This window comes from Sarcophilus harrisii, chromosome 2 (assembly GCF_902635505.1).
Source record: "Sarcophilus harrisii chromosome 2, mSarHar1.11, whole genome shotgun sequence".
Lineage (NCBI taxonomy): Eukaryota > Metazoa > Chordata > Mammalia > Dasyuromorphia > Dasyuridae > Sarcophilus > Sarcophilus harrisii.
In genome coordinates this window covers 432,639,537-432,650,808 of record NC_045427.1, presented here as the reverse complement: position 1 = coordinate 432,650,808, position 11,272 = coordinate 432,639,537, and the positions used below count along the sequence as shown (strand labels likewise).

Genomic DNA, 11,272 nt, shown 5'->3' with positions numbered 1-11,272 from the left:
AAAGGCAGAAAAATTTGCCTCAGCTAGCAAAGACAAGAGGGATGTCCTGAAAAGAGGCTCATATTTGGAGTCAGAGGACCAGGGTTGAAATCTTAGTTCAGCCTGCCTGTATAACTGAACAAGTTGGTGCATTCAGGAAGACCCAAAATGAAATCCAGCCTCAGATATCTACTAGCTGGGTCAATACTAGCAGATCCTCTGTCTATATCAGTTCCCTCATCTGTAAAATGGGATAATAATAGCACCTACCTCCCAGGGTTGTTGTGAGAGTAACATGAGATGATATCTATAAAATGTTTTTCAAATTTTAAAGTATCATATAAATGTTGGTTGTCATCATCATCATCATCATCATCATCATCATCATCCTTATCATTTCTTTACATGTTTTCACCTTAGAATGCTACACTTGGTGATGCCTAGGGTCACTTCTAGTTTTAAATCCTTTGGTCCCATGACTTGGGAGGAATGGCATTGCTATTGGGATGAAAACACACACACACACACACACACACACACACACACACACACCAGATTGGGTGGGAAGGTGAGGGAGTGGTGAGTTAAGCTGGGAAGGCTTCTTGGAAGAGGTAAATAATTTGCAGTGGGGCTTTGAATAAGGAAGACTCCTGTGTCGTAAAAAAACATAGCATCACAGAATCATACACAGAACTCAGAAGCTGTCTAGTACAACCTGAAAAAAGATTTTCCCCCCAACTTTTCTGAGAAGGGATAGCCCAGTCTTTGACTGTACCTTCAGTAAGAAGGACCCCTACTATCTCCAATAGAAGCTATTCCATTTTTGAATGACTCCAACCATTAGCTGTTTTTCCTGACACGATGCCCATATTTGTCCCTTTGTTACTTCTTACCATTCCAAATTTTTTTTCTCTAGAGAGGTGGGAGCTGGTCATTCTCTAGGGATGGGACTGAGCCAGGGTCAAGCTTGTGTATGTGTGTGTGTGTGTGTGTGTGTGTATGTGTGTGCGTGTAGGAGATTGAGAATTCCTATTCCCAATTCTTCCAGGTATTGGGATTGATGATGTTCTCCATCCTCTCTATGGTCCTTTTCTTTGGGTTGTTGACTCCATCGCAAGGGCTGCTAGAAACAATTGGAACAGTTGCACGGATTGATAAAGATGAACTGGCATCAGGTGAGTTTTGCTCATGAACCTCACATTCATACTAGGTATCCGGGTATTGCAAAGAGCCCTTTGTAGATTACAGAGAGTTTTTCTCACAATAATACTTTGAGGTAATTAACATTGATATCATTATATTCATTTACAAAGCAGAAAACTAAGACTCAGAGAGGAAAAGTTTCTTGTCCAAGATTACATAGCTATTGAGGAGCAGAGTGATTACTGGAACCTAGGGCTCTCAGCTCTCCTTCTGGTGTTTCCACGCCATGAAATGACCTTTTTAAATGAGTATCAAAAGAAATCTTGAAGAAGAAAATAAATAGAATAAAATAGCTCTTTAAAAGGAGCTCAGAAGGTGTTTAGCTCAATCTGTATCTGAAGCATGGGACCAAGAGTCGGAAGACCTGGTTTTCATTTCTGGTTCTGCTTCTGCCTTGATGTGGGATGTTTTTTTTTTTAAACCAAGAAATTGGAAAATAAGGGCAATGGAAACCCTGTAGTTCTCTGCCCTAGTCAGACTCCACCTGGACTGGTACAGCTTACATATTTGAAGAAAGGCATTGAGTGCTTTGATGTAATATGTAATGTTTATTATATAGGTTTTCTTCAAATGGAAATTTATTGTTTTACATTGGAATTCACTCTTATGGCCTGCTGTATATGTAACAATTTTTCTTTTCACATTTTGTATTTAATATAAAAATATTTTAAAAAATTAAAAAAAAAGGTTTTGCCATCTTTAATAAAAAGGGCATCGAGAAACTGGAGTACATCTATTGGCCAGAATGGTAAACATGCTAGAGATATAAAAGATATATCTATAAAGATATGTTATAAAATTATTGGCTGAAAGAATTTAGCATGTTTAGTTTGGAGAAGAGAGGACTGGGATTGACCTGATGGTTGCCTTCAAGTAGATGAAGGGTTGTCATGAGGCAAAGAGACTAGGTTTTCTCTGATTGACCCTAGAGGACAGAACTGGAAGCACTTGATAGAAATTTAAGGGAAGTGATGGAAGAAAGGAGGCAACCAGGTATCTCAGTCAATTGAGTATTGGTCCTGGAGTCAGGAAGAACTGAGTTCAAATCCTTCCTCAGACACTCACCAGCTATGTGATTTTGGGCAAGCATTTAACCACAATTTTCCTTCACTGGAAAAGGAAATATAAACTACTCCAGTATTTTTTACCAAATGAGGTCACAAAGGCACAAAGACCAAACACTTTTCACAACAATCAGAACTATCCAAAAGTGCAATGGAACTAACTTTTCAAGGAAGGGTGGATTCTTCGTCAAAGAGGACGCTGGATGATTATTGTCAGAGATTTTTGAAAAGAAGATTTCTCATTCAGTCAAGATTAGACTTGAGTGACTACAGAGATTCTTTTCAACTCAGTAATTTCACAATCCTTAAAAGTTTCACTATTGCTTTAAAAACTTCTCATTTCCCCAAGCCAGCCCTTTCAATAAGAGGATATCTTATAACAGATATATATTTAAATAGACCAAAATGAGGGAGGTTTGTTTCTCTATCAGTCTGCCTAAATCAAGATTGTTGCTTTACATCTTTTTACATCATTCTGTACCATCTCCTCAAATTTCTTTGAATAATTCACATAAATTTCTTATAGGGTGACAATATAGTGTAATATTCCATTATATTCATAAACCAGTTTGTTCAGTCATTTCTCAGATGATACACACCCACTTAATTTTTAGTTTTTTACTACCACAAAAATGTTGCTATAATTTTTTTTTTCATATGGAACTTTCCCCTATATCTTTGACCTTTTTTCAGTAGATACCTCTTAATGGTATTGTTGAATCAGAGGGCATATACAATGTAATGGATTTCTTTGAATAATTCCAAAAAATGTTTGTAGAATGGCTGGACCAATTCACAGCTCCTACAACAGGGAGCACCTCTCTTCCCATAGTACTTCCAACATTTAAAAAATTCCAACTTGCATCATCTTTGCTGATCTTGTATGAGGCAAAATCTGAGTGGTTTTATTTTGTGGTACAATGCATCTTTTTGGAAAACTGCCTGTTTTTATCTTTGACCCCTTATCTATTAAGAGATGGGATTCTGTAATTGTGTGAAGGTGTATTCTAATTCTAACAGTCTATATATTCTTTGTTGTTGCATTTCTTCTAGCTCTAACATTTTATGTTCTATTTTTCCTTTAAGGTTCTTTTGAATCTAAGCTATTTAGGTTCTCTAAATCCTTATTTATTTACTGTACAACTAGATCACATAAACTATGGAAAAATCTAGGTGGGAGGTGGTTTCATTGTAGGGTAACTCTCTTCAGAGGGTAATTTTCTACTCGTCTCTATTTATCTGTCTGTTCTTTTCAGCAGTTCCCCAGACTTAAAGCCCTCATTTGAACCCATGTAAGGCTTCTCAAAAATAGTGTGGAAAAAGTGAGCCAGAAGGATGTAGAAATAAATATGAAGTAGGGAAAGGTATTTGTATTAGAAGAGTAAATACAGAAGTCTTAAGAGAAAAGAAGACTTCAATTTCTGAGTCACTGATGAATCCCTTGCTGACCTGTGCCAGCCTGATAGGTTCAAGGCCATGTCCTAGATGTCCCTCACATAAATGTGGTAATTGTATACAATTCTAGAGTTTCTTTCCTAAAGTTTTCCCCTGATTTCAACCATGGTCCCAGCCTTAATTCTAGCCAGGTCTTTGTATGTTTGACTATTCCTAAAAGAGCAATGATATTAAAAGATCAAGAAGCCTTGGGGATCACTACTGTACAATGGCTGTAATGAAGAGGGCATGAAGGGCATGAAGAGCATTAAGGGGAGGAATACAAAGTAATTTTTGAGAGGCAGGTTGGAACCAGATTGTGGAGGACTTTGCATTTCAGGCTAAGGAGTTTACCTTTACCCTTCTTAAGGCAATTGGGAGCCACTGAAGGATTTTGAGGGGGTGGTTTGTACTAAATGATCAGAGCACTTTGTTAGGAAACATATCAACATGGCAACATATATCTGGTGGATAGGAAAGGGGAGGCTGGATTCAGGAAGACCTATGTGAGCTCCCTCAGACAGTGAGTCTGGAGAGATGAACCTTCTTTGTGAAATTCTGACCACTTCCTGATTGAATGAAAGAGAATTTAGCTGGATCCACTTCCTGGTTTCCTCCCCTGCTTTAAATTCAACAGACTCTCCTGGACTGGGAAAAAGTTTTTGCTCAGGGCTCACAGACACTGAGAAACTGAATATGGATGTCTTGTGAGAGGAATGAAGAAAACTGGGATCTGACTGGAACTGATGGGTCCATTTGGATTAAATACTGATTTAATTTGGACTTTCTTTTTTATTACTTCACATTATTTCAAATAACAAATCTGACTGACTTGGACACCAAGTGACTTTTGCTTAGGCCCAGTGACCTGAAGTGGGTAGTGTGGTATGCTGAAAATAATATTGGATTTGGAAGAAGATCTGAGTTTGAATTCTATTCTGCTATGTCCTAGTTGTGTGATCTTCAGTAGTTCATTAAACTCTCTGGACCTTGGTTCTTCTTTGTAAAATGAGAGAGTTACACTAGCTGATCTCTAGGATCTGTTTTGGCTTGAACTCCTACAAAACTAATGAGGTTGGCTGTCTCTTAGGAGATGGATATGGTGCATTTATTCAGCCTGGAGGGGCACATAAGGGCCTAACTTTCTGTCACTCATTCCAGCCATCCAGAATTCCCTAGTGGGTGGTCCCATCCTACAGAATGTGCTGGGAACTGTCACATCCTTGAATCAAGGTCTACTTGGGTCTGGAGGGCTGCTTGGAGGAGGGGGCCTGCTCAGTTACGGTGGTTTATTTGGAGTTGTGAAAGAGGTCTCTGGGTGAGTCACTTTCAATTCAATATGTTTCTTTTTATTGAGAGTGGGGATAGCTTTTCCCCAAGGACTTCTCTGAGAGCTTTTGGGGCTTGGCAACCAGGTTCACTAGGTAGGTTAAAAAAAAAATTAAGGCAGCAAGTTTGACCTAAGACACAAACTGGCCCCTAGGTGCCCCAGGCACCTCTCTGCTAGTTTGCTTTTTTCCTTTTGAAAACTGCCAGTTCATATCTTTGATCATTCATCTATTGGGGAATGAGGATTCTGTAATTTTGTGAAGATCTTTTCCAGTGCTACCATTTCACACTGTTCTAACAACCATTCTGATTCTAACATTCTGTATTCTAAAGTCTCTTCCAGCTCTAACATGCTATGTTCTAAGCTCCCTTCTAGTTCTGAATTCTGTGTTTTGAGTTCCCTCTCTTGTTAACATTCTAGATTCTAAGATCCCTTTTAGCTCTAAAATTCTATATAGCCTATGGCTCTTTCCAGCCCTTACATCATATGTTCCAGAATCCCTTCTAGCATTAATATTCTATTTTCTAAACTCCCTTCCAGCTCTAAATTCTATTCTAAGCCCCATTTTATCTCTAACATTCTAGATTCAAAGGTCCCTTCCAGGTTTAACATTCTATATTCTAATATTCTTGGCAGCTAAGAGCCTTTCTATTCCTCACACTGTGTTCTTTGGTCTAAGACCCTTCTACCTCCAATACCATTTAACTGACAGTTTTTAGATAGCCTCTCTGATATCATATTTTTTTACAATATGACCTGATTTAATGTGACATGGAAAATTCCAGACTGGGATCATGTCATAAGAAGGTAAAAAGGAGGTGCAGATTTACAGGGACAGAGGGGGTTTCCTCAGGGTAGAGGTTTCCTATATATACAAACTCATAGGAATGAATAAGAACAACAGCAAAGACAAATTTTTTTTTTAAGTGTAAATACTTCTGACAGAAAGGTAGCATGTAATAAATAAACCTGAGTACTAGTTCCAACTAAATCACTAATTTTCTGGGTGGTCATGGACAAATCACTTAATCTCTTGAGTGTGTTAGCCTAGATGGTGTTGAAGGCCTCTTTTAACTCTAAATACCAAAGTATTAAGGCCTCCACCCCCTGCTTTCAGGTATATGAAGGACTTCCCCTTCCATTGCAGGTCCATTCTAGAGAAAGTCTCACTTGTGGTGCCCCCTCCTCCCTTCCAAAGGATGGATGTTTGCTCTATGACTTCAACTTCTCTAACTTGTTTTCCTTCTTAACTGGCAGATTGAAGATCGAAGAGATCACACTCCCCAAGGTAGCTGTGAAGCTATTGCCAGGATTTGGGGTACAGTTAAACCTGTTGACTAAAGTTGGCATCCATGGATCAGGGTAAATGGAATTCCCAGGAAGGACCTATTTCAATAGGCTCGTGGTCATCCCGTTCTTTCTTAGTAGGACTGAGTTTTGTGCTTCAGGTTGGGTGTTAGATGGGTGGATGGGCTCAGACTCAGGGGGTATCAGGGGCTCATTGAAAGGAAGGGAAGTTTATTAAGAAGATGGGGATTCAGTGAATGGATGAAGGATAAGTAAAGGAAATAATTGATCTCAGAGAATAGAGAGATACTAAGAGGTAAATAGCTCACATATACAAATATGACAGTATCATGGAAGGGGTTCCAAACTTGAAGATGGGAGACTGGGATACTTATATGGGCTTTGCCACTGACTTATGGTATAATCTCAACCAAATTATTTAGGTAGTTTCTTGAGTCTTTTAAAAATATTCTGTTTTAAAGTTCTTCCCAGCTCTGACATTCCATGTTCTAAAATCCTTCCCAGCTCTGAATTTTATATTCTAAGGTTTCCTAACTCTGACAGTCTATGTTCTATACTCCTTGCAGCTGTTACATTTTAAGTCTTGACATTATCTGTTCTAACCCAGCTCTAATATTGTGTTCTGTACTCTAAGGTTTATTCCAGTCTTGGTGGTCCATTGTCTATGATCTTTAGATAGATTTACTTAGACCTATAACATATAAAAATTTGGTTGTAACCACTTGGGCATATATCCATCCCTTTACTGGCATGGTGCTGGTCTCTCAGCCCATTTTTGGAAGGGGGCCTTTAACAGTTCTACTCTGAATTTTCTTCTAGTCCCCTGGGGAGCCTGTTGCAAGTGGCAGCTGAAGTTAATATGTCATCCAGAGTGGCCTTGGGGGTAAGTCCCAAGGGCACACCAATCCTGATCGTGAAGAGTTGTAGTACCCTTTTGGGTCACATCAGCCTCCTATCTGGGTAGGTACTGGTGGATACTGGGTAGGTACTAGTGGGTACTGGAATTAGCCATTGGCTTGAGGCACCCTAGAACCCAAGAGAATCCTCTATCTCTGATCACTTCTTCTTGGGACTTGGGATTTGGACCTCTCTTGGTCTGATGGTCTCATAATTTCACCTTCCATTTATGAAATATAACATGATGTATTCAGGCAATTCCTATCAAATCAAATTTTAAGTGCCTCAGTGTAAGTGAATAGTGAGCTAAGTTTGGAGTCAGAAAGACCTGAGTTCAAATCCAGTCTTAAACATCTTAGCTATGTGACCCTGGGAAAGTCACCAAAAAAAATCTGTCTCAGTTTCCTCATATGTACAATGAAGATAATAATTGTACCTACTTCCAAGGGTTATTGTGAAAATCAAATGAAATACTATTTATAAAACACTTTGCAAACTTTTAAGCGTTGAATCCTGCAAGTACTTAGGAACTGTGTGATACTGGGCAATTAGATCACTTAAACTCTTAGCTTCAGTTTTCTCAACTGTAAAATTAGGATAATAATAACTCCTGCTTCACTGTGTTGTTATGAGGCTCAAATAAGATAACCTATGTAAAGCGATTTGTAAATCTTACAGTATTGTATATACATAAACATAGCCATTATTATTATTATTATTAATATTATTATTATATTAACATCCAGCTTTGCACAGAGGTTGATCATGTCAGTTCACATCTGGACTGTACTTCATAACTGAAATCATAGAACCTGAAAGATAGAGAGGGTACCCTAGGAGCAGGAAAGTGCTCAGAAAAAGGAAGACTAGACTCAGGACAAACTTACCAATTCAGACCAGCTGATTCCTGGTTAGACATAGGAGGAACCCATATGCTTGTGTCAAAGCTGTGATCCTTTAGAAGGCTTGGCTCTTCATAATTGTTCATTTCAGTTATGTCTGATTCTGTGACCCCATTTGGAGTTTTGCTTGGCAAAGTGATTTGTCATTTCCTTCTCCAGCTTATTTTACAGATGAGGAAAGTGAGGCAAAAGGGTTGAGACCAGCCATACAGCTAGTAAGTGTCTGAGGCTAGATTTGAACTCAGGAAGATGAATCTTCCTGATTCTAAATCTAATACTTCTACTGCTCCATCTAGCTGCCATGGTTCTTCATGGAGAGCTTTTGAAAATCCTCAAAGCAGACTAAGATGAAGTGCTCTAACAGTAGAATTTCATGTATTCCATTTGGGGAGGAGTGTTTACATGTGTGTGTAGGGACAAAGAGGGGAATGGCATTGTTGGTGTTACTACCAGCCAGATAGAATGGGGAAGAGTCCTAGTTTGGGATTCAACATGGGTTCAATTCTGTGACCCTGGACAATCCTTTGTCCCTCCTGGGCCTGTTTCCCTATGTGTAAGAGAAGGGACTGGGACCTGATGACATGCCAGGTGTCTGCTGGCTCTGGCATTCTAAGTTGGATTTAGTCCTTCTTCCCTTTGTGATGTCCCCTCCCCAATGTCACTGTTCCAAGACCACTCAGTTTAGAGGGAGTCTCTTCCACTCATAATGTTTATTTTAACAGGGAGACTGCATTTTTGCACTAGTTCCATTTTTGGCCAACTGCTACTCTATGTGAAGGGCTCTGCTCTCTATTTCTGTCTTTGTAATGAGTTCAAGCAATCAACAAACATTTATTAATCATTTATGTAGACCCAGATACTGTGCTAAATGCTGGGGATACAAAAAGAGGCAAAAGACAATCTCTTCCTTCAAGAAGTTAACAATCTAATAGATATGAAGTCTTAGCAATCAGATTGGGGAGGAAATCACGTAGGGGCAAAGAGGAGCTTTCCACGTATTCTTAAGTGCCTGGAATTCTATCTCATAAGCAGCTCCCTATTATGTCTACTGGTAAATGTGCCTTCTGGGGTAGAGAGGATGATAGGGAAGAACTTGCTCTGGGGATGGCTTTGGCTGATTTTCCCATGGTTTTTGAGTCTTGTGAGACATGTGGGTTTGCATAGTTCAAGAACACTAGAACTAGTGGAATAAAACACTCTGGAGTCCCATCGGAGCTCTGCCATTTTCTCCCCAGTTAGTTGTAATTTCATCTCTATGGGTCTCAGTTTCCCCCTGTATAGAATGAGCCTGGAAATGGCCTCAAACTTTAGTCATTCTTCAATATGAATGTAGAGAAAGGAAGAGGGAAGACTACCAAATTCAAAGTACTTATAGAATGAATCATAGATGGTAGTAGATGGCAGTGCTAGGATTTGAACCCAGAACTTCTGACGACAAGTCTGCCTTTCTTTTTGCTGTGTTCTGGAAGTGTGACAATAAAAACTAAAAGCCAATTGGGCAGAAGTTGCAAAATATTACTTGGATTCCTCATCTTTGCCAGAGGACCGAACCATTGACTTGGTCACTAAGTCAGACAATGCCCCCTAGTGGACTCAGAAGGAAGGTTTTCGAGAAAGCTGCCTTCCCTGGCTGGAGCCACATCTTATTAGCAGTACGGCTCTGGTTGTTTTTAATTTTTAAAATTGTATCTTCCTGGGTGAAAATACATACAGTTGTCTGGTGAGAATGAGCAGACTTAGATTCTTGTTCTGCTACTGACTTTGTAAATTTGGGAAAGTCACTTTCCCTCTCTAGATTTCAGTTTCCTCATTTATAAAATGAGGGAGTTGGACTAGATCAGAGATATGCTGGAACCAGCCCAAACTGGCTTAAGAGAGCGGATTGTTAAATTTTCAGCATGAGAATTTACACCTCAGAAATTGGCAAACTACACATCAGGGCTTGATTGATTATTTTGTTGATTGCCTAGGGTTTAAAAGATGAGCTTCTTCACATTAATAATGTAGATTAAATTTAAAAGGGTATCTATATTTTCTTTTTTAAAAAGCTGGTTGTTAAATATTTCTGATATTGCTGAACTATACACATTTCAGAGTTTCTTTCAACTTTTTCAGTCTATATAACATATATCTTCTAAAGTTTTGACATTTTATGATCTATGATTCTGTTCTGTGGGTTAATCAGTTTGGATAATTTGTATTTCTCTGTCATCTACCAATGACTGAACTCTCCTAGGGAACATTAGACTTAAGCCCACTTTAAATTCATATGTCATTTAAATTCTTATGGAATGATGATGTCGGTAGAATGAGATTGAAGTGAACAATTTCTCATATCAAAGCTCTGAGCCAATAGATAGGGCTGTGATAGTGTATGCTCTATTCTCCTCCCATCCTCTTCATCTCCCCAGTAGGTGAGGGACAGGTATTCTCAGAGAACCTTGGATCTTAGGCTAGAACTCCCTAGTAAAGAAAACAAGAAGAATCCTGGCATTGCTTCTGATGGCACACTTGGGCAGAGGTATTGCTAAGATCTTTTAAATAAGACCTGATCAGTTTGGGTGGGAGTTGGGGCAGTAATGGGAGCTTCTGGAATAGGAATTGAAGAAGGCAAGGAATGGAGAAAAAAGAAGCTGAGACTGTAAGAGCCCTACATTGAGTCAGCTTGTAACTAACTCTCTGCCTTCTATTTTCTACCTCCAGACTTTCCTTTCTAAGATCTTTACTTTTCAAGGTAGCCCTGAGGTTTTGCTATAGCCTGATTTTGCTGGGATATAAATATTTAGGGGAGCAAATAGCATACCTGCCTCTTTATTCATGGGTCCTCTAGTTAACCAATCTACAAACATTTATTAGACAGATTTGAACTCAGGAAGATTAATCTTCCTAACTTCAGGTTCAGCACTCTTTCCATTGTGCCACCTAGCTGTCCTACAAGCATTTAGTAAGTGCTTGTTATATGCCGGAACTGTGCTAAATGCTGGGGATGTTTAAAAAAAGTGAAACAAAACAAAAGTGTCCTTTAAAGAGCTTGCATTCTAATGAGGAAGATGAATACATAGGTGTATATATTATACAATATACACATATATACATATATATATATATATATATACACACACATATAAACACATTAGTATGTGTTTGTGTGTGCT

General features: G+C 38.9%; 1 protein-coding gene across 1 annotated transcript in view; it reads left to right on the top strand.

Annotated features, from left to right (window-relative positions):
* The first annotated feature begins 1,036 nt into the window (after positions 1-1,036).
* BPIFB3 (BPI fold containing family B member 3) overlaps positions 1,037-11,272 on the top strand; it is a 30,732-nt gene continuing 20,496 nt past the window's right edge. Inside the window, exons 1-4 of the mRNA XM_003758941.3 lie at positions 1,037-1,154; positions 4,842-4,998; positions 6,268-6,372; positions 7,138-7,278. Coding sequence (XP_003758989.1) covers positions 1,040-1,154; positions 4,842-4,998; positions 6,268-6,372; positions 7,138-7,278 — 518 coding nt within the window. The 5' untranslated portion in view covers positions 1,037-1,039. The remainder of the gene's footprint in view (positions 1,155-4,841; positions 4,999-6,267; positions 6,373-7,137; positions 7,279-11,272) is intronic.